This window comes from Alnus glutinosa, chromosome 3 (genome assembly GCF_958979055.1).
Source record: "Alnus glutinosa chromosome 3, dhAlnGlut1.1, whole genome shotgun sequence".
Lineage (NCBI taxonomy): Eukaryota > Viridiplantae > Streptophyta > Magnoliopsida > Fagales > Betulaceae > Alnus > Alnus glutinosa.
Genome location: NC_084888.1, coordinates 272,280 through 298,745, shown reverse-complemented (window position 1 = coordinate 298,745; position 26,466 = coordinate 272,280). Strand labels below are relative to the sequence as shown.

General features: G+C 37.3%; 4 protein-coding genes and 1 long non-coding RNA gene across 6 annotated transcripts; 3 read left to right on the top strand and 2 right to left on the bottom strand.

Moving 5' to 3' along the window:
• Positions 1–4,636: 4,636 nt before the first annotated feature.
• Positions 4,637–6,038, bottom strand: LOC133864179 (hydrophobic protein LTI6B). Its single transcript, XM_062300432.1, has 3 exons — positions 5,836–6,038; positions 5,591–5,689; positions 4,637–4,913 (listed from the first exon to the last, which is right to left on the bottom strand). Exons 1-2 carry the CDS (start codon positions 5,923–5,925, stop codon positions 5,603–5,605), a joined length of 177 nt encoding a protein of 58 aa, XP_062156416.1. The 5' UTR covers positions 5,926–6,038; the 3' UTR covers positions 4,637–4,913; positions 5,591–5,602.
• Positions 6,039–9,040: 3,002 nt separating this feature from the next.
• Positions 9,041–11,327, top strand: LOC133862483 (pentatricopeptide repeat-containing protein At5g04780, mitochondrial-like). Its single transcript, XM_062298322.1, has one exon. It carries the CDS (start codon positions 9,173–9,175, stop codon positions 11,309–11,311), a length of 2,139 nt encoding a protein of 712 aa, XP_062154306.1. The 5' UTR covers positions 9,041–9,172; the 3' UTR covers positions 11,312–11,327.
• A 1,837-nt stretch (positions 11,328–13,164) lies between these two features.
• LOC133862280 (uncharacterized) lies at positions 13,165–14,729 on the top strand. Its single transcript, XR_009899194.1, has 2 exons — positions 13,165–13,734; positions 13,981–14,729. It is a non-coding gene; the product is annotated as an uncharacterized LOC133862280 (long non-coding RNA).
• Positions 14,730–15,745: 1,016 nt separating this feature from the next.
• On the top strand, positions 15,746–21,395 carry LOC133863997 (transcription factor PIF3). 2 transcript variants are annotated; one of them, XM_062300178.1, is made up of 8 exons: positions 15,749–16,643; positions 16,790–18,029; positions 18,117–18,221; positions 18,349–18,414; positions 19,272–19,337; positions 19,443–19,958; positions 20,812–20,941; positions 21,034–21,395. In XM_062300178.1, exons 1-8 carry the CDS (start codon positions 16,549–16,551, stop codon positions 21,042–21,044), a joined length of 2,229 nt encoding a protein of 742 aa, XP_062156162.1. In that variant the 5' UTR covers positions 15,749–16,548; the 3' UTR covers positions 21,045–21,395. The 2 variants fall into 2 exon arrangements, with proteins under 2 accessions (XP_062156163.1, XP_062156162.1); XM_062300179.1 differs by lacking the exon at positions 21,034–21,395 and having other exon boundaries at positions 15,746–16,643; positions 20,809–20,943.
• Positions 21,396–22,719: 1,324 nt separating this feature from the next.
• On the bottom strand, positions 22,720–26,466 carry LOC133863998 (uncharacterized). Its single transcript, XM_062300180.1, has 2 exons — positions 26,254–26,466; positions 22,720–25,124 (listed from the first exon to the last, which is right to left on the bottom strand). Exons 1-2 carry the CDS (start codon positions 26,299–26,301, stop codon positions 23,109–23,111), a joined length of 2,064 nt encoding a protein of 687 aa, XP_062156164.1. The 5' UTR covers positions 26,302–26,466; the 3' UTR covers positions 22,720–23,108.

Sequence of the window (26,466 nt, the reverse complement as noted above, 5' to 3'; positions counted from 1 at the left end):
AGAAATGCTTTATGAAAAAATTGCATATACAATATGTAGCACATTGTTAGTGTAAATGCTTCTGCATTTAGAATTTATCTACCCTTATTCTATCAACTCTCTGCATTTGAATTCGACATCTAACATGGGATATCATGCTGACCCTATAGTGGCATGTTGCTCATTAGTAGTCACTACCAAAAAAAATTACATTTAATGCCATTTCTTTTAATGCTGTTTTGCTTAATCTTTTTACTGGATTTGGATTGTTGATTTATTCGGTTCTGGTCTCTTGTTATATATTGATTAAATTGTGTTGAAGTTGATCATCATTGCTGAAAAGTTAGATTAGGCTTTCTGACTTGAGTTTATTATATTATCTCCAATGTGTAGTAATTATGAACATAAATAATGTTTGCATATTTCTGAAAGTGAAGGATTTGGCCTAATTTTTTCTTTCTTTTAATATGTAGGCAGAACTTGAAAGCATTTCCATTCAAGAGAGCAGATTAGATGAGCAAATAAGGTTACTTAGCTATGCTTTTCCTAGTGCTGCTCTATTACATTGTTTTTTTTTTTTAACCGTTGATGTGCTGAGGCATCTAATCTGTTGCAGGGAAATGCAAGAACGATTGAGGGACCTCAGTGAAGATGAGAACAATATATCAGAAGTAAATTTCCTTCCATTTTACTCCACCAAGATTCATTCACTTTTGTGATGTTATGATCTTTATTTTGGATCCATAATTGGTATCATTTTAACTGATACAATCTAACCTTTAATTTGTGCCATGTTAGGTGGCTTTTTGTCACTGAGGAAGACATCAAGGGCTTACCCTGGTTCCAGGTTTGTTTTTAGTAATGTCGCCATATATAATTGGAGTTTTTACGGCAACCTTGCATTTCCTAAAATAAATTTCTCTTAGCAGTCAACTAAATACATACAGTAAATGCTTCTGCGGTTCTGCCAGAATGAAACATTAATAGCAATTAAAGCTCCACATGGCACCACTCCGGAAGGAAGTCCCAGATCGATCCTGATGAGGTAATTTAAGAGTGGACAAGATCGATGAATTGAAAGTTTATTTTGTGTTTTTACATGCATATTTATTTCTCAATGACTTCTCTAATTTGTATATACCGGGCTGTTGACTATCCCCAGATCGAGGAGGTACAGGATAGTCCTAAGTAGCACAATGGGTCCCGTAGATGTTTACCTTGTAAGGTATCATTGATTCTACCTGGTTACAAGATCATTGCATTTTCTGTAGTCATTAATGTCTTCTCTGGACTAGCAAAGATAAAGCCACAATCCTAGTGTATGTAATAATATTAGTAAATCAAAAGTCTCTTGAGTTTGGCCAAAAAGAATTATTTTAAGGGATTCTTAATTTGGTTTTATACCAATCTTAATTTGTTTATTTGTTTGTTTTTTTTTTTTTTTTTTAATGCTGCTTTTACAATAAGCGGCATTAATTGTATTAATAATTAATGCCGCTTCAAAAAAAGCATAAATTAATACCATTTGTGTCCTAAGCAGCATTAAATTAACTTAAGACCACTACATTAATGTCATTTGAGAAGCGGCATTAATTAAACGGCACTAAGTGTTTAGTGCCCTTTTTATAGCCTAAAACAGCATTAAATGTAGTGTTTTTGTGTGTGTGTAGTGAGTAGGGCACAACTCTCAGACTTGGTCCCCGTCATTATTTGGTCTGTCTATAGTGCAAGCACATTCTGTGGATAACTTCTTCTTCTTCTTTTTTATTTTTTTATTTTTTATTTTTTATTTTTTTTGTGGTGCACTGTCGTGTACAATGGATGGGTATTTGTAAAGCTTTGGATACAGGATCTCGCGTTGGTGTACTAACTTAAGATGGTTGATACTAGTATAAGACAGATAGGATGGAGTGCACCCCCTCCCCCTTCCCATGGCCCATTGAGAGTGAGAGAGAGAGAAGACCGAGAGAATGATATTTGACTGAGTAGGTGTCCTACTGTATGGTGACACACAAAGTAAATTGGAGCTTCTCAACATTCACGGAAGCCTATTCCTTTTGAGAACCATGTTTAAGCAGAAAGCTTCTTCTTAGTTATATAATCTAGCTATCTAAACAGAGTATCTTTTGTTATTTCAAATAATTAAAATCATAACAATTGAGGCTGAGAATTTTGTTTGTATTTTCTATAATTTTTATCAAAATGTATTTGATTGTTTGTGCTTTGATTGCGGATTGCCTCCCCCCCGTGCTCGACACAAAGAATCTCATGAAGTAAAACCAGTACATGCATGTATCTAGCTGAGACTTCTTTTGTTGAACTTGTTTATAGTATATTCGCATGCCTGCAATATACAATTTTATTAATGTCTCTGAAAGTTCAGATAGGTGCGAACTTCATGTATTCCTGTTTACTTTGGTGGCAGATCTTTTTGCACCAAATAAACTCTTTTACCTGTTAGAAAAATAGAAAGAGTTGATAGTTTGATCTTGCAGTTTGGGGTGTATGCAACCATGCATTCCATTTTCATTGCATCTTAAAATGGGTGAATTCACAGACCTCTCAAGCACTACCCCATGTGCCGTAGGGAATGGCATTTCAAAGGATGAGAGAAAAACTGGAGGAGTTCCAGAGAGGATTTGATTGAACACCTGCTGTGAGAAATGCACCTGTGTGTGTGTGTGTGTGAGTGTGCAAGTATGGGCTAAGCACTTAAGCATAAATGCCGCCATATTGGCCGTGTATGGGTTGATGTAAGGTGAGGCAACACTAGGATCTGGATGCTTCAGTTTTCTCTTACTTGTTTGTAGTCTATCCATGTTATAAGAAATGGCAGTCCTTAAAGCCATACTACGTTACCTTTGAAGTTCGAGATGTTTGAAAATCGCACAAGTAGAATTTGGGTCCAATATTGTGCACTTCCTGTGTGCATACACACGTACAGGATGCGCAGGACCTGCCAAAGACTGATGTGGCACTCCCTGGTGCATCTTGCGTATAAATTTGTGACACGGGACGCAATCCTTTCTCTTGTCACAATTATTTTTTGTTTAGTGGATGACAATAATGATATCTTACTGCCAAAGTTAGAATGACTATGCTCCGATCTTATGTGTGCCTAGTTTGTTTTAAATATTATAGATCAGATATTGTTAGATATTTTATGTCTCATGTCAATTTCGAATATTGACATGTTGAGGTTATCCCTTTTTGGATATGAATTGTTGACTTCTTGTTGGTTTTAAGATTTAGAAAAGTTGGGAAGAGCATTAGCATCAGTTTTCTTAACTTTTATTTCTTCCCTTAATTGTGCCCTACATCTAGGAAAGCAGAAGTGGTCCATGCATTATTTTAATATAAAAAACTCTCTTTTTTCTCGCTCATTTCTTTAGCATTTATTTGAAATAATATTTAGTGTTAAATACATAGTTGTCCCCTTATGGTTTACAAATTATTATTATTATTTTTTTTTTTAGGGGTGGCTCACCCCAGGGGCAAAAGTGAAAAAAAAAAAGAAGGTTTTGGCTCTTGGGGGTGGCTGAACCACCCTCAAGGGCCATGGGGGTGGCTCTAGATTTTTTATTTTTATTTTTTTTTTCTTCTAAGTCCTTAAAATAAAAAAAATATATATAGTAGGTACGATAGCGTTGACATGGTTCTGAGGACAGGTGTTGCACAGGTAAGCCGACACGTGTAGGATGAAATGGCGAGACGTTAGTTTTGGACGGAAAAATGAACGGAGGTACCATTTCTGTCTTTTCCCATAGAACATGGACCTCTTATGATAAAAATAAAAATTCAGGTGACAAAAAACAAAATTTTTAAACAAGGGTGTGTAAGGCATTTAACCCTAATATTTAAATGATTTTTTTTTTTTTTTAGCATTTAATTTAAATAATATAAGAAAAGGATAATGAAAGTCATAGTGAAATGAGGATGACTAATGAGTCATTTAATGGTTATGATTTAATGTTATATTCTATCTAACCGTGGAAAAGATGTCTTATCATTTAAATTTCTTGGATGGCATTATAAATATTTTATCACATGGCATCATCTACGCAATTAATTTCTTTCATTAACATTAAATATTGATCCTATTCCGTTTTGTATCATGGCTCTTGACTTCCTAGATTATAAATTCTGCACTTGCTCTCTCATCTGGGAAGTCTGAACAAAATGAAAACTCGGGCATAGATAATTTTATTTGATGAATGATGAGATGTGTGATACCTAATCAATGGGTTGAGAGGCCTTTGGCCATGGTGGGTTAAAGGAAAAATACAGAATTTATTGAAGGTAGGGTAAAGAGTGAGGGCTCGTACTAAAGGAAAGACAGAAAGCACGTCTAAAAAAGTGCTTTAGATCAGTTGCAGGTGCATGGAATCTTCGGTTTTGTTTATTTTACTATTTTTTTATTATATTTAAAAAATTTATTTTTTAAAATTTAAAAAACCTACTCAAACATATTTTTAAAAAATAATCAAAAATAAAATGCTATCCTAACAAGTCTTCATTTCTTGTTCTATATATTATGCATATTTAAGAAATAAAAATAAAAATAAAAATAGTAGTATTAAAAGTCCCCTATAGAAATAAAAATTTCGTTCAATTTCATAATCAGACAGGGGAAGGGTGACTTACAGTTTACAAATCATGCAGGAACAAGAATTAAGATATCACATTAAAATAAGAATACCAAGTTGTAAGATACATATGACAATTCACACCCAACATCATTTGTCTCTTACAAAACAAATATTCCACCTTTAATTACAGCATTATAAAATAAATGGGAAGGCTAGGGATAAACCAAAAACACAAAAAGAACGTCCACACTCTGATACACTGAACCAACCATCGATCAACTGTCCATCCAACGGTTATCGAAATCAGAAACCAAAAGACATATGTTATGCCCCCCCCTCCTCCACCTGTGCAAAAAACAATAACATAAATTCAAAATTACAGAAAAAGCCACTCCACTAAGTCACAATTATTAAGATGAAAAGCACGAATTGGCGGAGGTCATGCGGGCCCCATACATCATCGGCTAGTGGCTACACTCTAATGAGTAATGTCTATCCAAATCACGCCAGCTGTTAATATCTTTTTATATATATATATATATATATATATATATTACTTGTCTTACAAGATAACTAGTTCATCAAGATGCTATCACAATCTCTCAGCAAAAAAAGAAAAAAGAAAAAAAGAATGCACATCTTAACGCAATCAAGCTCTTCTAATTAAAAATTTTACAAACTGGCATTTATCATGTTTATTATATAATAAAAATAATTCGTATACGCCGGGCTTGTACCATTTATTATATAATAAAAGTAAAGTATTTTGGTATGAAATAAAACTGAAAATGATTTTTTAAATTTTTATGAGAGTCTGTGTTTTGATTGTTTGTTAATGTTGCCTGCTTTTACAACAGAAAACAAAAATTTTCTATAAACGTATATGAGCCGCATTACATGTTTGTTATTCTAAAATTAAATCAACAGAGACACAGATTATAGGAAAATGGTGTTGAAATAAAGAAAATAAAATAGCATGCAATCCGGGCGTTTAAGGAGAGAGATCGATTTGGGGTGCTTACAAAAATTTAACTTCAATTCTTGGTGATGGCATAGACAGCATAAATAATCCCAGGGAGATACCCCAAAATGGTGAGCAACAAACAGATCCAAAACTCCACCTGATGAATCATAATCAGAATCAGAATCAGAATCAGAATCAGAATCAGAATCAACCCAAATGAAATTTAACCTAACAAAGACATCAAAGAGAAATTACAAAGGAAATGTAAATCGTATGAATGTAGAGATAGATATTGAGCATCACCTTGCAGCCAAACTTGAGAAAGACACCCAGAGGAGGCAAGATGATGGCCAAGATGATGTCTATGCAGTTTGCTGTGCCTTCATCCGCCATCTTTCTGTTGCCTTTCTTTTTTCTTGAAAGAGAAAAGAGAAAATTAAATTTGAGTCTGAGAACGTGAAAGGAAAGAGAGTAAACGTAACTGCAATTAAATCGTGTGAGAGAAACTGCTAGGGCGGTAGGTGGATATATAGAGTCCACATGCAACCCCGCCCACGCGTTGTCCACGTATTGGATACATGCAATACTGCGTATTATGCACGGCTCCTTTTGATTGACTGAGAATCGAACAGCTCAGACGAAAAGCTTCCCCATGTGCTCCTGTCTTGATCCGATTGGACCTACATACACACCTGTCTTGATCCGTATTATCCACTTCTTTTTCTTTACTTTATAATGAGTCTCTACATTATGGAATGTTATCTTCAGCCGTGTTGGTTTAGCTTGAAAGAGTCGTAGATCTTTTCACTTGTTGGAAAGGGTTTCGTCCTGACACAAGTTTTTGCTAAAAAGAACCCCTTTGATCTGTATACTTTTCTTATTAGAAATTTAGTTGGTAAAATTTCAATCTTTTGCGAGGGAAGGGAATTATCATCCCATATGCAGCGAGTCCAGGAAGAAAATACTCAATAAAATTATATTTGCTCAGCAAAGCATAATTGGTCCAAGAAATACTAGTAGCCTTCACGTGCTACATCAATGTAAAAACCGCATAAGACAGTTGGATAAACATCTATATGGAAGAAGTAAGAATTAACATCACAGACAAGGTGAGTCCAGGACAAGAATTACTCCATAAAAGTGAGGAAAAAATTAGGTTTCTCATCATTCGGGATACAAATGTAACAAATCCCAACCGAATTGAGGCTCATTGGCCACTTATTTCCTTCATTGAGGTCAAACTTTCAAATCCCACAAACCAATTCAACATAAATAAATGGATCTATAGTCTTACTCTCTATCCATTTCATCAAATTCCCAGCTGCCAAACAAAAGGTAAACCCCAAATTGAACCCAGATCTGACAAAATCACAACTACATAAACAAACCCCAATCTAGCCATTCAACAAACCCTAAACCCAATCCAATCCAATCCAAACAAACAACCAAAACCCATAAACCCTAAAACCAACCAGACCCAGAATTTATAGAACACCAAGCAATTAATCCCATAAGCACCAGAACAAATTAAATGAAAATTGGGGTTTGATACACGAGATTTAAGGCCCAAAAAGTAAACAAGATTGAAAACAAAATAATACTGACTGGTGAGACGGTGACGAGGGTTCTGGAGAGCCTCAACCAAGAAGGGGTCCACCATCGATTCCTTATCTTTGAGCCCATCGACGCCGCCGTTGGTAGCAGTGGTGTAATCTCAATCTCGATCTGGTCAGGTAGATTTCTCATACAAATATGGAGTCTTCTTCCAAATATGGAGTGTCAAATAATCAGACGGCTTAATAGGATGCCGCGTTCCACTCGAATAACGGCGCCGATGGAGGCTTCGAAGCCAATAGAACCAACCCAACTGTACCCCCTTTCCCCCTTTCCCGCTTTTTTTTTTTTTTTTTTTTTTTAGAAACTAAAAGAAAGAAACCAAAAAAAAAAGGAAAAGAGATATGCCCCAACTGCATCCACAGTGCACGTGATGTAACCGTCCGTCTCAGATTTCCAGCCGTCCTCCCACGTGTGCCAGATATGGGCTAATTTGCTTTTTAAGAAAAGTAAATAATAAATGTTATACATTTAATTGTTTTTTTTTAAAAAAAAAAAAATATTAGAACTTATTCTAGCTTCTTTTTAAAATTTTTCTACGTTGACATGACACTCAATTTTTAATAAAGAAAAATTACTGCTTGATTTTTTTTCTCTTGTTTTTATTAAAAAATGCAAAGTGTCATGTCAACATAAAAAGACTCCAAAAAAATCCCTAGAAATAACTTTAATTCCTCTTCTTCTTTTTTTTTTTTTTTCTTTTTTTCTTTTTTTTCCTGATGAGTGGAACATCTTTTGTTTAAAGAAAAAGATCCCAAAGTTAAGGTCTTTAACCATAAGGGAAGATTCGATCACCTTGTTTATGGATCTTCTAATTTCTTTTTCTAAATAAATATGATATTTTGTCATCCCATAAGACATAATTATTGACTATTTTTGTTTTTTTTTTTTAATTTTTTTTTTTAAAAAATCCCACAAAACGAGACCCCACCCATTTACATGGTTTTTTTTTCTTTAAAATAAAAAAATAAAAAAAATAAAAATGGTCAATAGTTGTGTAACGAGGTGGCCAAATATCATTCATTTTTTTTTTTCTAAATAATTGATATTTTTAAAATTATTTCTCAAGTTGTTTTCGTAAGTGCTATACTAAATAGCAATTTTGAAACTAATGGAAAAACGATTTGAAATGGTGTCATTTGATGTTATGGTTGTTGTGTGAATATGTTAAACTAAAAAAGCAAATTTACACGAAAAGCATGAGCATGGAAAAGCTTGGCTGTTTTCTTGTTGATTGATCGAATGTATTGGCTGCCGACATGATTCTTATAGGGCCCCTCCTCCTTGTGTTGCTCTTTTTATTATTATTATTTTTTAATTTTTGGTTGGTTGCTTGGTTTGTTGGTTTCTTCTCGTTGTACTATTTGCCAGGCAAATAAAAAAAAATAAAAAATTAAAAAAAAAAAAATTAAAAAAAAAAAGAAAAAAAAAAAAGAGAAGAGAAGCATAAATGGGCAACCGGCAAGAAAGGATGGAGTATGGATATCTTTATCAAATAAGGCACACCTGTGGCTGTAATACACGGAATTAGAGACCATTTAAATGTGATGCACTTCTTTCTAGCGATTTCTTTACTCGTTTTGCACGGAATATGGCTTTCTCTATTTCATTTGAAATGCACCTAAAGCTATTTTATAGTCCAAAATTTTGTTTGATACCGGAAAGTGATGACATACACGATTAAATTTAATTATTAAAATTAATCTTAAGACTTGAAAGTAAGAAGTCCTCGTCGTTTTGCAGCCACCCACGTCGACACTGTCCTTCACTGTTTTGCCACGCCGCTCGTTATTATTTTCCAGCTATTTAGAGGTGGTCATGGGCCTGACGCCGTAATGGTGGCCGACCCAAGGGTTGGCCCTATAATATAAGTTCACATGGCCTGCAATCATCATAGAATAGTTTTGGAATTTGGAACCGTCATGCCTTCGAACTCATTTGTAGTCCAATAATATATTGTATATCTCATACAGAGGAGCCCTCGATCCCTCTAGGCTCTAAACCCCCTCAACTTCGTAGTATTATTATGAAAGTTCCCCTCCCTCTAAAATCTCACGAATGTAACCCAACCTTGCCCTCCACTTCAACTCTTTTCAATCTCTTTCGCAAATCATACCACCAAACATCATCTCCTCATACTTCCACCCATCTCAACAGTCTCCTCCACACCAAGAACCTCAAACATGTCGCCCAAATTCACGCCAAAATCATCACAAACAACTACGCCTCTCTCCTTTTCCTCTTCACCAGCCTCCTCAATTCCTATGCTAAATGCGGCAATATCGACCGAAGCTTACTGCTGTTCTCAACTAAGCATGATGGATTTAAGAACATTGTCACTTGGACCTCTCTTATCAACCAATTATCCCACTTCAACAGACCCTTTGAGGCCTTGACATTTTTTAACAAAATGAGGAGCACTGGTATTTATCCAAACCACTTTACCTTCTCTGCTATTTTGCCTGCTTGTGCAGGCACCATGACGGTTACACACGGTGAACAAATGCATTGTTTGATTTGGAAACATGGGTTCAAAACGGATGTCTTTGTTGGCAGTGCATTGGCAGGCATGTATGCTAAGTGTGCTGATATGAGCTTGGCGGAGAGAGTGTTTGATGAAATGCCCAAGAGAAGCCTTGTTTCTTGGAATTCTATGATTGTGGGTTTCTTGCAGAACAAGTTTTATGATCGGGCTGTTGGAGTTTTCAGGGAGGTTCTTAGTGAGAGTTTGGATAGTCCCGATGAAGTGAGTTGCTCAGGTGCGTTGAGTGCTTGTGCCAATATGGGTTGCTTGGAATTTGGGAGACAAGTTCATGGAGTTGCTGTTAAGCATGGTCTGGTAGCATTGGCTTACGTGAAGAACTCTTTGATGGATATGTATTGTAAGTGTGGGATGTTTGGTGATGCTGTTACGTTGTTCAAGACCATAGGAGATACAGATGTTGTTGCATGGAATGTTATGATAATGGGCTGTGTCCATAGTGATAACTTTGAGGAAGCTTGCAATTATTTTTGGGCCATGAGGAGGGAAGGCATATCACCTGATGAGGCTTCGTACTCTTCTGTCCTTCATGCTTCTGCTAGTCTTGCAGCACTAAATCAAGGCATTTTGATCCATGATCAGATTATAAAAACAGGTTTTGTGAAGAATGCATGTGTTGCAAGTTCATTGACCACAATGTATGCAAAAAGTGGGAGCTTGGTTGATGCTTATCGGGTGTTTGAAGAGATTGAGGATCGAAATGTGGTTTGTTGGACGTCAATGATTGCAGCTTGCCAACAACATGGCTGTGCAAACCAAGTCATTGAATTGTTTGAGGAAATGCTTGGCGAGGGGATTAAACCTGATTACATTACATTTGTTTGTGTTCTATCAGCTTGTAGCCACGCTGGGCATGTTGAAGAAGGATTTGTTTACTTTCGTTCTATGACTATGGTGCATGGCATGAATCCTGGGCCTGAACACTATGCTTGCATGGTTGACTTGCTTGGTCGTGTCGGCCGATTGGATGAAGCTAAGAGTTTTATTGAGTCAATGCCAATCAAACCTGACTCGACAGTTTGGGGAGCTTTGCTTGGAGCTTGTAGGAATTATGGTAATCTGGAAATGGGAAGAGAGATTGCAGAGAGACTTTTTGAGTTGGAACCGGACAATCCGGGGAATTACGTGCTGCTTTCTAACATGTATGCATGTAATGGGATGTTGAAGGAAGCTGATGAGGTTAGAAGGTTGATGGGAGTCAATGGGGTAAGAAAGGAAGCCGGATGTAGCTGGATTGATGTTAAGAACGCTACCTTTGTGTTTACAGTGCATGACAGGTCACATCCTAGGACAGATGAGATTTACAAGATGTTGAGGAAGTTGGAGGAGTTGGTGAAGAAGAAAGGGTATGAGCCTGAAACGCAGTTTGCAATTAACTGTGTGGAAGGGTACAAAGAGCAAAGCTTATGGTATCATAGTGAGAAACTAGCCCTTGCATTTGGGCTACTGACCCTTCCTGTTGGGGCTCCAATTAGGATAAAGAAGAATCTGAGGACTTGCGGCGATTGTCATACAGTTATGAAGCTTGCTTCAGAGATATTTGAGAGAGAGATTATTGTGAGAGACATCAATAGGTTTCACCGGTTCACTAATGGTTTGTGTTCCTGCAGAGATTACTGGTGACTGGATTTTGTGGAATTTGAAGATAGTGAGAAACTAGCCCTTGCATTTGGGCTACTGACCCTTCCTGTTGGGGCTCCAATTAGGATAAAGAAGAATCTGAGGACTTGCGGCGATTGTCATACAGTTATGAAGCTTGCTTCAGAGATATTTGAGAGAGAGATTATTGTGAGAGACATCAATAGGTTTCACCGGTTCACTAATGGTTTGTGTTCCTGCAGAGATTACTGGTGACTGGATTTTGTGGAATTTGAAGGGACAGAAACATCATCTTTTGTCTTTCCCCCCCTTTTCCCCATTCTCATTTCTTTTCTTCTTCTTCTTCTTTTTTTTTTTCAGAAAAGTATTTTTATTAAATTTTTCTGCCACAGAAAAGGCCAATTTCAGCTTCAGAATTATAAATTTTAATTCTTTATGGCGTTTCACCTAGAATATCTATTTCTGATTTGTTTTGCCCAAGTAAATTCATTTTCTCACAATTAAAAGTTAAAACCTTTTCATCCACTTTTGTAGTGCAATTCCTTGGTGGACTACTTTGTCTCGAGTATGTTCATTTTCAACCCTTAATATGCAGTAATGATTAAACAGAGAAAGACTCTAAAACATCAGGAACCAGTTTGGCGTATGTGCTATTCTTTATTTGTTAATTTGAGGTTGAAATATTATTGATGATTTCTCCCCTCGCAATAATCAAAGACGTGTCTGAGCGTTAAATACGTATCATTCTGGTGGACTAGAAAGGCCTGTTGTGTGATAAGTATTGAAGTTTATAGATAGCCTTCTACACTGTAATGGGAAGTGCAAAAAGAGTGCTGTGTGCTGGTAATTCCAGAAATTATGTTAGAATCTATGAAAAGCTGTTTCCTACTGATCTCCTTTATGACTTTGTTTTTCTCTTTTGATCCGCCCAGATGATGCCAGCGGGGTAAGGAGTACCGTCAAGGAACGCTGTTGTTGAAGAAAGGATGCAGAAGATAGGCGGTCTCTTGTTACCTACTTTTATAATGCTGAGAACATGAAAGACAAATTACACTTAATCAAGGGTTATTATCAACTTTTCACCTTACACACAGAATAATAGCGCATATATACTCGTTGAATCATGAAGGAATTTGTGCTTTCAAAGCAAGTTGCATTAGCAAATCTGGAGTGATTCCTGATTTGATGCTTTGATTTGTCTCTGACCTGCCATAACATCATGTGATCAAGTTGAATCGAAAGACTATTCTAGCATAAATCTGTAACGGTACCTCATCTACTCCATTAACTTGTCTTATCTCTTTGAATTCATATTGTATTATACACAATCTCTTTGGTACTGAGTGACAGAAGCAGCAGTACCTTTGTGAGTCATGACTCATGTCGTTTAGAATACGACCTAAAGAATTACTGTTCTAACCAAGAAAGCATTGCAAGTGTATTATCAAACAGTGGAGTTAATGAGAAATCTATCAAGAACCACTGCATTAACTTCTCTTGGGGTCCTATTGAGAAAAACTTCCAGAGAAATCTATTCACAGCACATCCGGCCCGTTTGAAAATAAGAGAAGGAGACTTATTATATTTTTACAGTTGTTTATGCAGTGGCAGTTTATGCCATCTGAGTTGGACTTATTTTAATCCTGAGCTACAGAACGTACGTCATGGGCAGGGATAATATAACAAAAACAGTACTTGGTCCCTTCAGTAACCTGAACAACTGATATATATGTCTTTATCATATCTTAAAGATAATGGCTGCCTTTATATATCCGCCTTCTACTCTTGATGCATGCGACACCATCCTGTTTTGAACTATGCCCTATGCACGCAAAAATAAGAGTAGGGAAGGGAAAAAAAAAAAAAAAAAAAAAAAGGAAAGAGAAAAATGTGTTTAAATGGTGGTATTCCAGGCGTTTTCCCAACTTGTAGTAAACTAGAAGAACAATACTGATGCTTGTCTTATTATTTTAATTTTATTTTATCATAAATACGCACGATATAGAAGGTGCATATTTACCATGTCTGAAACATTATCAAGTTGCTTCTAAATACTAGATATTGTTGGCACCTCTAGACAAGAAAAAAGATAAAATCAGGCTGGTGGTTGTTCACAGCACCCTGGCTCTGTGTTTATACGCAGCGATTTTAAGATTCATAGTCATAAAAATATGTGTGTTAGATGGGTCTAGTGGTCATGTGCAGTCGTGCAGATTGCAGAGAAGCAGAGACAGTGGCCTGCAGAAAGTGTTAGCAGTAGCACGGAGTGAGCACATTTCATGTTTGGGCCCAACTTATGAGGCTCCGCTGCCAAGAAGGCATTATTTTATACGAGGTCCGTCCCACCTCTATCGTCCCAAGGAGGTTCACTTTGAATAGTTTACATTATCCTCTGTTCTTCCCACATCTCTGTACCAGACGGCAGACGCTGTGGTTTATTTATTCTGGTATTTGATCTGTGTCTATGATAATTTTACTTGGGATCTTCAGGTCCTTAATTATCAACATGCTTAGACACAATATTGTAATCTACATAGCATGCTGTTTGAGATTAATAATAATGGTGCCACTCATAATGTTTTAAGGTTGTTAATTAGGCTAGCTTTAACACAATTTGGAGCCAAATGAAGTCATTACTGCCGAGCCGAAGACGAATATTTATTAATGTCGGTACTATGCATGGTTTGTTGCAGATCAGGAGGAAATAAAGTGGCTGCTTTTCATCCAAAAAAAAAAAAGAAAAACGAAGAAGAAAGCGGTGCAAAAAATTGGTAGCAGCTGGAACTGGAAATTAGACGGACGATTGCAGAAGAAAGACAAGGAATAAAACAGAGTAAATATGCTAACATCTGCCTACTGAAAACAGATAGATAGATGCAGCCATATCATGCAATCACCGGCGTGGTGGGCTCATGTAATTTTGTTGTTGGGTAAAGACTAAAGACCCTGGGCACAAAAACAAAGAGTCACGTGAACTTCATGACACAGTCGCACTCCATTTTTCACTTGTAGAATCTGGAATCCGGTCACTGATGGGTCGATAGTTTTGGGACCTCAAAATTTCCTCCTCCTGGGTAGTAAGTACACCAATGTCACTTCCCCCTCATGTTCGATCATGTTCATGTTAGTGGTACATGCATGCACCTTATGGGGAAAGAGAGAAGCCACTAAAATGAATGGGGGGGGGGGGTCGTATGTATGGTGTCAAATCCCTTACTCCACGTGGAGAATGCTCATTCAATCGTCTTAGGCCACATTTTTGAATCCTAATCCCGATCCTAAAATCTGGGACAAATTAGGAGTAGCCTCTCAAATCCATCCCCTTGAAGAAGGACAGACAGACAGCCAATCGCTGCTGATGATCTACTTGCTCCAAATCTAATCCCATTCTGAGATTCTTCCCTTTATTGAATTATATCCAATGCTATTTTAGTGGGTCCTACATCTGTCCTAACAATCTAAAGTAAAGTGATTTGTGGCTTTTAGAAGTCCTTAGAGTCGGAGCTTACAACAAATTACCTCTATCAAACAAAGGAAAAAGACTATTATGGGCTTGAGATAGTGTATTGGTTAAAGTCCCTGACATGATGGGCAAGGACGCCATTTCGTTTGCCTTAATCATAGGGAGAACTAAACAAGCGGATAATAACATGCACAATGAATTGATGATCTCATGGATTGAGTCTATTATCTATTAATTAATTATCTACACATTTGCATAAAAGTCTCTCAAGAAATGAAGGGGAAAATCATTTTTAAAGGAAAAACAAAACCCATTAAGGGCAAGTCAATGGCTTCATTAATCCCATAACCCACAATCTTCAAACCTAAGTATAATTGTTTAAGTTGAAAAAAGGGACAGAGACCTTGACAATTGACAATTGACACGATATTGTTGTGTTCCCATTATGATTTATATATGGCTGAATCCACACAACGCACAACTACAAAGTCCAATCCACAGGCAATTAATTTGATAAAGATAACATATAATACCAAAGGATAATATATATATATATTTCTATTTCAAATGCACCGAACAGGGACGCCTATCTTACCAGGACAACCCCACCACACTGCGCGTCAAATAAATAGTGGACCTTATGAGTTTGATAATCAAGTCGGATGAGTTTGGGAAGCAAATTTAGCGGAGTAAATTGGATATGTAATTTAAACTAAATTGAATACGAAATTTACATGTTAAAATAAAATAATTTGACCTATTTAATTAAATAAGTCTAATTAAAATTTAGTTAAAAGTTTTATAGTTATACTTGAACCACCGCTCAAACCCAATCTCTCGGAACACAAGTTGTCACCCAACGGCAAATCACAAGCAGCTGTCGCCTGTCGGATTAGAATTGGACCATTTAGCCGAAACATGGGCCCATACCCTTGAGAAAAAAGAAACTAACCACGATGATAAGCTTAACTGTGGTTAAGCTCATTACTCTCTCTCTCTCTCTCTCTCTCTGTGCAACTCTGCAAGCCTTTCGCCGTCTTCTACGTCCACTTGGATTCTCTCTCTCTCTCTCTCTCAGCCACAAACTCTTAAAAGCTCTCACTTTTGGAAACAGTTATTCTGATTCACTATCAAATTTCACCTTCTTAATGCATATGGATCAGCAAAGTTTGACCGGCTCGAGGATCTCAGAGTTTCCGAAGAATCATATGGGAGTTCTTTCATGTTGAAAATCGGGAACTGAGGTCTTTGAGCTCGTCTGCAAGTTACATGGCTTTCCCATGTTTTTAAGTGAAAATTAACGGTGTTTGTACGAGCTTTTTGATTAAACGATCTGCTTGTTTTCTGGGGTTGCTATTTAATGATTAGAAAGTGGAAAAGATCCGAGTTTTTAAACTTAATTTGGAGGGTTTTTGTATCACTGGAGCCATTAAAGAATTGGTTTGACTGATACTTTATACTTAATTAAATTGTGTAATTTTATATAATTATATGTGCCTCCCCTGACAAAGACTTTAGTATTAAAAGAAAGATTTTATTCTGTAAATTATGACTGTTAAAGACTTAAAAGCAGTGCCAGTTCCGTTTCCTTTACTCCCCCTATAAGTTCAGCTGGGATTGTATTACAGTGGCGTTTTTGGACAGGCTTGTGTCTTAAGACCTTGTTGGATTTCTATATATGTTTGAGTTTTTTGAACCGTGAATTGAGAGTTAAAAGTAGTGTGTGGATGCTACCAAAAATGGCCAAGTGCTTGAATCTGGGGCATTTCTGAGGAGCAATCAGTGCTTCCACCTTCCCATGATGCCTCTGTCCGAGCTGTATCGAATGGCCAAAGGGAAGCTTGATTCTATTCGAGAGAAGAACACCACATGTTCAACTGATCTATCTTTTCTGTAAGTTCAGTTTCACTCATTTTATTTTATAGTCTTTACACTCTTAGCTCTCTTGGTTCATGCCATTAAATTGGGTTTTATTATCCCATTTGGTCTTTTAGGTATTTTTGTTATTGTTATTCTTTTTCTTGTGGTTTATAATGCAGACCTGAGGATGACCTTTTTGAGCTGGTGTGGGAAAATGGTCAGATTTTGAAACAAGGTCAGTCCAGTAGACCTAGAAAGAGCCCAACTACTAACAGCTTACCATCTCACACCCCTAAGACAAGAGATAAAGATATAGGAAATGGCACCAGTTCAAAGATGGGAAAGTTTGGGGGAATGGACTCTGTATTGGATGAAATCCCAATGTCGGTGCCATCAGGTGAAATGGATTTGAGTCAAGATGATGACATGATGCCTTGGTTGAATTATCCAATTGATGAATCTTTGCAACATGAGTATTGTTCTGAGTTCTTGCCTGAATTATCTGGGGTGACTGTAAATGAACTATCCGCCCAGAATAATTTGGCATCTATTGACAAAAGTAGTAGTTGTAATATGGTGTATAGGGATTGCCATACTGATTTTGTAAATGATGGTTTGAGTTTAAGACATGGAGATGTGTCAAAGGTTTCTTCAGTCGTTGGTGTTGAGGCCACAAGACCTAGAAACAGTAGTTTTCCCTTATACCCATCGTCTTCACAGCAATGCCAAACATCGTTGCCAACCATTAGATCAAGGGTTTCGGATGTCACTGGCAATAATATGAGCACTGTAATGCACCATGCTGTTTGTGGGGATTCAACACGGGTTGCATCCACTGCTGGTGGATTTCCTAGCATAAAGATGCAGAAGAAAGACCCAATGCCGCCTAGCAATAACCCCAATCTGATGAATTTCTCTCATTTCTCACGACCTGCTGCTCTTGTGAAAGCTAATCTTGAGAACATTGGCCTAATGGCTACTTCAGGTTTATCAAGCATGGAAAGGATGGCAAGTAAGGAGAAAGGTTCTGCTGCAAGTAGTGAAAATCCTCCTCAATCAACACTTATCAATTCAAGTAGTGGTTTACGGAAAGAATCAAGTTCCCATTGCCAACCAGTTGCAGTGCCATTGAAGGTTGATTTAAAATCGTTGGGGGAGAAGCCTATTGAGGAACCAATTGCCACTGAACAATCTGAGGCTGTTTGTCAAGGGGATGCCTCTAAGAATGACAAAAGCTTTAATCAAGTCCGTGGTGAAAGTGCAACTAAAGGACTGCCAGATGGTGAGAAGCCCATAGAGCCTGTAGTTGCTTCTTCTTCTGTTTGCTCGGGCAATAGTGTGGAGAGAGCTTCGGATGATCCAACACATAGTTTGAAGAGAAAATGTCGTGACACTGAAGAATCCGAATGCCATAGTGAAGTAAGTTTATGTATTGGTATTACATCTTTTCAATTCCCTTACTTTATCTGTTTCCTCCATTTACCAAGAAAACACTATCATGTGCAGGATGTTGAGGAGGAATCAATGGGTACAAAAAAAGCAGCTCCTGCCCGAGGGGGTGTGGGTTCTAAGAGAAGCCGAGCGGCAGAAGTGCATAACTTATCTGAAAGGGTGAGCAACACCATTCAAGACTAGTGTTTGCAATAAAGAACATCTTTGTTTCTTGTATGGTTCTGCACTGCGTTGTTTCTGAATTATAGGGTCTTAGCTGGTACTCATTTTGGACTTTTATGAACAGAGGCGAAGAGATAGGATCAATGAGAAGATGCGTGCATTACAAGAACTCATACCAAACTGCAATAAGGTTTACATTTTCAGTTACAGTTTTGTTAGATTTGCTTGATGCACTTCATCTATTGTTTTAACTTTGTAATTGAATCAAAGATGGTTTTGATAAGTTTTTGAATCAAAGATGTTATCACCAGTTATTCAAAAAACTTAAGTTGATAGAAATTGTGAATTTAATCATTTAATTAATATTCTAACACTTCCCTTCATGTGTGAGCTCAAACTCTCCCTCAATAAGTAAAACCAAATATGTGGGATATTTAACTAAAATAGGGGCAAATTGTGGAATCAATGTTCGAACTCAAGACCTCTGCTTTGATATCATGTTAAATCTCAACTTGTCCCAAAAGTTTAAGCTAGTAGGAAATAATTAATTTAATTAATATTTTAATACTTCCTCTCACGTGTGGGTTCAAACTCTCTCTTAATTAGTGAAGCCTAACATGTGGAATATTTAATTGAAATGAGAGATGAATTACGGAGATAGAGTTCGAACTTAGGACCTCTTACTCTGATACTATGTTAAATTAGCTTTTATTCCAAAAGCTTTAGCTAATAGAAAAAGGTGAATTTAATCATTTGTTTAATATTCTAATAAAAGACTTAAACCTAGGCTTCAAGTTTGGCCTTATAGAAGTGGAATCACTTCATGAAATTGTATCCATGTTTATGAAGGTCTAAAGCTAAAAGCTCATACATATGCAAGTTTTCAGAATTCATCTCTGATCTAAAATTTATTTTCTTAACCAATCTAATTAATTCTTGACAGTGATGGATCTTATAGAAGTTTGTAACCTTGAATATAACCAACTGAAAATCTTGATATTTTCTGCATTTTCGCTTCTGCTGACTTTCACATGTTGGCATTATAAGGTGGACAAAGCTTCAATGCTCGATGAGGCCATCGAGTATCTTAAGACGCTTCAACTTCAAGTGCAAGTAAATATTCTCTTCTTTTTCTCCTACAAATAGTTTTTCAGTTTTATTTTCGCAGAATTTGGATAATCCAATTACAACATGGCATTATTTCCCATTGTTATGCAGATAATGTCCATGGGAGCTGGTTTTTATATGTCACCAATGATGCTACCGACAGGAATGCAACACATGAGTGCACCTCACATGGCCCATTTCTCTCCAATGGGTGTTGGAATGGGAATGGGACTGGGAATGGGTTATGGGATGGGTATGCCTGACATGAATGGTGGATCTTCAGGTTACCCTATGATTCATGTGCCCCACATACAAGGAGCACATTTCCCTGGGCCGCCTATATCAGGACACACTGCTTTGCATGGGATGGCAGGATCTAACCTTCAGATGTTTGGGCTTCCTGGTCAAGGACTTGTCATGTCGATGCCACGTGCACCCTTAATTCCTTTGTCGGGAGGGTCTCTTATGAAGTCAGCCACGGGACTGAATGCCTGTGGAGTGGTAGGTCCTTTGGAAAATATGGATTCAGCTCCAGCATCTAGCTCCAAGGATCCGATGCAGAATGTCAATTCTCAAGTGATGCAGAGCACTGGTGCCAATAGCTCAATGTGTGAAACATCGAGTCAGGTTTGGGCATTTATTTTGGAGTCGCATATTCATAGTGAATAAAGTGAAACCTATGATATTTGAAAAATGGGATTTCATTTCTATTGCAAGGTAGACTAAGCATGTTAAATTTAAATGTACCACTAAATAAAATTATGACAACATACGTGAAAGGAGACCCTAAATGGTGGTTATTAGATTATAAATTTCACTAGCAAAACTTCCCCTAGATGAGGCCAGATCCCTCCCTCCCTCCCTCCCTTAAGCTGTCATATTTCTTAGTTCACGATCTCTGGATTTTTTCTGCGTTCTCATACTAACTTGTCGAGATTAACATCTATTTCCAAAGAAGATGCTTGAGAAGAAATAACGACTCAGTTACCTTTTTTCTAATGATTGCTTATTGCTTATTATGGAATTTAATTCTTATATTCCCATGCATGATTGTTGGGGGCCGGACAAGCAGAGTCTTGGAAGATGACATTACTGGAGTATTTTTTTTTTTAATGAAATTATAGGCGTAGATTAGACCCTAATATTTTATATATGCACTACAAGCCAAAGTCTGGAAAGTTAATGAAAGAAACATAACGAAGATGCTAAACCTTGGCTAGATTAGTAGACAAGCAGTCCTCAATGCATGGGATTTTGTCTTCGACAGAGAGAGGGGTGCCCTGAAAGAACACCTATTTTTGTTTATTCATAAAACTCGTTAATATGAATTAATGCAAAACAGAAATGTATTAGACTCAATTAACCACCCAAAGCTTCAATTCTTCGCCAAACAATGTCTCCTATTCTCTATTTGATTCAGTTGAATTCTGCCACTTGTCTGCCAGAATCCCCTAATCTTGTACTGTTTTTTAAATAGTAGTGTCCAGCAACAAATGCAGGATTTGAGCGGTCCTCTTTGGTGAAAAGTAATCGTCCAGCCTCAGATGCTACTGGCAATGCAGCTATCAACCCTGCAAACGGAAATGACCTTGTGCCTAGTAGACCAGCTTGTAAGTGGATATTGAAAATTAGGATTACTTCAATTTTTATATTACATTAATTATTGGTGGCTTGAGAAGGTAAGGACTCGTTCTCCATGCAGGCTACGATTGACAAACGGTACTGATGATCTTTGTGATTGAAGAGAAATCTGTGATGGCCTTTTGAGATTGAACGTATTGTTTCATGCTTCTTCATACTCTTGGCAATTTCAATTGAGGAACTAGGAAAGCTAAATAACAATCTATATTCTAATTTAAGAATAGTACAATTATAAATTGCACAGATTTTGGTACCTTGGGGAGATTCAAAATCTTTTTCTTGCAGTTGTACATTCAAATAGTGACCTATGCAGTCAATGCAATGTCTAAGAGTTAACTATCTCGGAAATATGTATTCAAAATGTGTTTCAGACCTTTCACAATAATTCTTTGAATTAATGAAATGATAGTTATATTCCAATAAGCTCTTGACACGCACTCTCTCTCTCTCTCTCTCTCTCTCTCTCTCTCTCTCTCTCTCTCTCTCTCTCTCTCTCTCTGATGCAATATAGTGTGACTGGTTGCAGAAAGAAGCTTGACGTTAGGATGGCTAGTTTAGTTCCTTTTGCTTCCTAAATTTAGATAATTGGTGTGTGATAGGGTATTAAATAGGCCTTAATAAGAAGATAGGAAGTTCTGAATGGCTTAGGGTTGTGGTTGGGAGAGCATTTGTCTCTATATTTCTTATTCATGCCTCGGTATATTGGTCCTATTCGACTCTTGAAGCTTTTTATCTAAGAAAATATTGCAATAAGAGTAATGCTAGATACTTAATTTCATCTTATAATTGTCCAAACAATGTTAACGTGACACTCCAAATTAACTATTGGATCTTTTATTATTATTATTATTATTTAACAATGATTGATCCAATGGTTTATTGAGAGGGTCATGTCAGTCTTGTTTAATAGAATTATAATATCTGGCATTACTTATAAAAAAAAAAAAAAAATTTATAATATCTAGCATTACTCTTGCAATAAAAATAATTTCCCATTCAACCCCATTTATTTCTCAGTTGATTTCTGAAAGTTTTCCACGATGAATCATAAATGAAGAGTACGAATAAACAAATATGCAGCTGAACATAGACGACAAATATATGAAAGAATCTGCAAGCTCAACATGCATGAAGAAGTTTTATGCTTGGCTTAATACCATAGTCGTCATCTGATCTGATGGAACTATGGAGGAACCAGCCTCCACTTATTAGTTTTTTCATACATGAAAAATTAAAGAGCCTGATCAGTATGTCTAGAATTTGATGTCTTGATTGTCTTGCATGTCACACTCATTTGAATAGTTGGCTTTCACTGCCACACTTCCATTGAGTTCATTACAAAATGATCATATTAGAATAAGAAAGACAGGATTTCTTAAGAGGATACGTGATTATTTGTTGATAGTTTTGTTACATCTCAGTAAGTGCTGTACTCCACCCTGTGGAAAAGAAAAGAAAATTGCCACCATGCCAGGGCTCTCCTTTCCCAAGGTGTCAGCTTCCCCTACCAGCCTACCAGGCTCCCTTCTTGTTTAGGACGGGTTTGATGAACAGGATGAAGAGTGTTGCAGTCACCAAAATGTGGATATTTTCAGAGTCTCCATACTTAACAGGGAAAACCAATGCAAGTGAAAACTGTTCTGATGATGATAACCCAGAAACATAGTCGTAAGCTTTCGTGCTCACCATTGCATTATTGATCTTATCGTGGGATAATTAACCAAAATAATTTCATTTCAAATGAACATTTAACAATAGTAATGAGAAATCATTATGATGTGACTATAACAATTACAAAAGAGGTATCAACAAAATTATCTTTACATGCACACAGTTCCCATCTCCTGATCATTATTGGCAAACAATCAACTACAAACTCCACAAATACATACAACTGCAAAGAATTGGGCAGGAGAATAAACATGTCTTTACAATTTTCACAATATTGAGTATGGCAAGGACTATACCTTCTATATGCACCCTTTACAAATTAAACACGCAAGCAAGTAGGAATGACAGAACAGCAACAGAGATGAATCCACAGCAGTTACGGCTACACATTGTCGCACACAACAATTAGGAAAAGATACCACTTCTGCATACAATTATACAACTGCATCCGTAGTCAAAGTTCCATTATTTGACTTTAATATCACCCTTGGTTTCAGAGGAGAGGGTTTTTGAACTTGGAGATTTCCCAATGATTGCTTTCTTTGCCTTCACAAGCGACTGTTTTACCTTTGATATAATGTTATTTGAATGCTTTTGAGCGGACTTGGCTGGAAGTTCTTTTGGCAGGTCCTGGGATGTTTTTGTCTCGTCACCAGCATCGACGGATGGCTCCAGATTCTGGACATCAGATTTTGCAATCTCATCAACTTTTTCTTTCTCCAACTTATCTTCACCAGTTTCTGCAGTTTCCTCATTTTTTCTTTGCAACTCAGATTCCTGGGGTTCTTCAAGTGGTTTGCTAACAACTGTAGTAGCTTGAGCCTGATTTTCCTCCACGTGCTCATCTTTGTTGGTTCCGCCTAAAGCCAGTGTCTCATTTTTTACATTCTGCTCTCCTTTGTTTTCCTCTTCAACATCTCTGCCAGTTCTCTTTCCCTCAAATGATTTTTCGATAAATTCAGCTGTAGAAATAGAACTACCGACATCCTTCTCTTTAACTGGCGGAGTTGATTCCTCGGGTATCACATTTCTTTTTCCATTCCCTTCTTCAGTTTCCAGAGTCTTCGGCTCATTCTCTTCTGCAACCTTTCCCGCCTCTACCACTGCCTCTTTTGATAGCTCTCCAATCACATCAGCCCCACTCAACTCCTTTTTGTCTTCTGCATCAACCTTCTCTGTGTCAGCACTTGGTAGAGAAAAGTCCCCTTCATCTTCCTTCAGATAAGTTAGAGCTTCCTGATTAGTCTGAACTTCATCAGAAATTCTGATTACACTAGGTTCTTCCTCTTTATCCTTCAAAAAGGAGGTATTCTCAACCTTTTCAGCGGAAATCCCAGTGTCTTTATCTGTATCACCCTCCACTCTTTCCTTAGTGCCAACTTCCTCGTATGTTTTCTCAACTTGTTCAAAAATTTCAGATTGTTCTCTTGGCTTTTCTCCTGCTTCAATAGCAGCAGCTTCTGGCTTCTCCACTTTTATGGACTCCACGTGTGAACTTTTGATCTCTTCTACTCCTACTACTTCCGATTCTTTTGCAGGAAGCACATCCAGTGGTCCCTCTAGTTTCTCAGGAGTTTCAGTTATATGTTCAGGAACTTCAACCGTATTTGCTTTCTCCACTCTTTCCTTAGTGCCAACCTCCTCAGATTGTTCTCTTGGCTTTTCTTCTGCTTCAATAGCAGCAGCTTCTGGCTTCTCCACTTTAATGGACTCCACGTGTGAACTTTTGATCTCTTCTACTCCTACTACTTCCGATTCTTTTGCAGGAAGCACATCTAGTGGTCCCTCTAGTTTCTCAAGAGTTTCAGGTATTTGTTCAGGAACATCAACCGGATTTGCTTTCTCCCCTCTTTCCTTAGTGCCAACCTCCTCATATGCTTTCTCAACTTGTTCAAAAAATACAGATTGTTCTCTTGGCTTTTCTTCTGCTTCAATAGCTGCAGCTTCTGGTTTCTCCACGTGTGAACTTTTGATCTCTTCTATTCCTACAACTTCCGATTCTTTAGCATGAAGCACATCCAGTGGTCCCTCTAGTTTCTCAGGAGTTTCAGGTATTTGTTCAGGAACATCAACTATATTTGCTTTCTCTTCTTGCCCTTTCTCGAGAGATGCAACTGCTACTTGTTCTGGTGCTTCTTTAACAACATACTCCACAGCTGGTTGCTCTTCTGATTGGGCCTTAATAGTGTCATCCACTGGCTGTGGTACGACGGGAGTGTGTGAATCAGGAATGTTGTCTTTTTCCTCCTCATTATCTTCGACTGGAACATCCGAAACAGGAGCATCATCAGTCTTCTCAACATCAGCTATAGGAGGCTCAATCTGCTTATCCTCTGACATTTCTTCAGGTTTAGATACAGGGGTTGCAGGACTTGGCGATTCCTCGACTTTGGGTTTTTCTTCTTCTACGCTTTCCTTGGAAGAAGTGACACCATCTTGCTCAATAGCTTTTACTTCTTCATTGACCTTCTTCTCAACTTGCTGCAAACAAATGAATGAGCACTGAATGAGTACAAAGAAGGAAATGCGAAACAGGAGTGTGAATGGAACACTTAGGCAGTACTGTATGACTACAATTAAGCATTAAAAAGCATTGTTTTATCATCATTTGTAGCATCCAAATTTAATTGAAACTTCGAGAGGCACAATTGGATGATGTGTGTGAACCAAGTATAAGAAATTTGGGAATCCAGTTCAGATGATCTGTAAGATCTGAGGAAAAGCATTGCCAAGCCTTCACAGTGAGAAGGGAGTTTTGTGCTTCTTGCGTCCCATCCTCTCTGAATAGCTGGCTTGTTTTCTTTGAACTCATAACTAGACACTTGTGGTATTTGGAGAGAATCCTTACTAATGACATGGTTAAAGATAATATGACTAATCCTGATGCTGCTTAATGAAAAAATAATCACAATTTAGTAGGATTTTTATTGGGTCTCAAGAAACATCTTAATCATTAGCACATTCTTCATTTTTCCGAGAGAAATCCTAAATTTTCTGGCAAAAAAATACACAAGCACAAAGAGGTGGTGCTTTGATGCATTCATCACTTCACTAACTTAATTTTGGACCAACACTAGGCTTAGAGAACAAACTATCATGCTCTGACTACCTTAAAAACAAATTGTGTTTCCTCGGGAATCATGGGGTGCATGACTATGGATAGATACTCAAAAAGGTGCTGTTCAAATATTACACATATATAGTAGATGGTGAATCGGCTACCGAATACATCCTTATCCAAGTGGGTCTTGATAGGAGATATATCCTTATCCATTAGTGATTATATCTTCCTCTAACTGTAGGAGATACTCAACCCACAAATTCTAACTGATCTCAATGGAAAAGATCCATAATCATGACCAAAGTTAATTACATCTAGTAGTTCTAGTCTTCTAGAGATATAAGCAAAAGCACAAGTATTTGTCTTTTTGACGAATAGCACAACTGCACAAGTGAGTTTTGCTAAAAGCTGACATACAGATTAAACTTAAGAAACCTATAAGTATGGATCATTTGAACTCTAACATCCAGCAAGTAGACATATTCATCAGTGGAATCAGAAGTATCACAACAATTCAAGAAAGAGATAGCAGAAACCACAAGAACTTACCTCATCAGTAGCAGAAGTATGATCTGAGATAGCAGTCTCAGTAGCCATAGGAATTCAAACAGAAGGTGACACTTCAAAGTTGTTTTGAGATTGAAATGAAAAGGAAGATAAGGAAAGAGGGAAAGGAATAATACGGCTGGCAACAACCCAAAAAAGCTCAATGAACTTTTAGAAAAGAGCTACAAAAATAGAGACAACAGGGTGTCACAGACA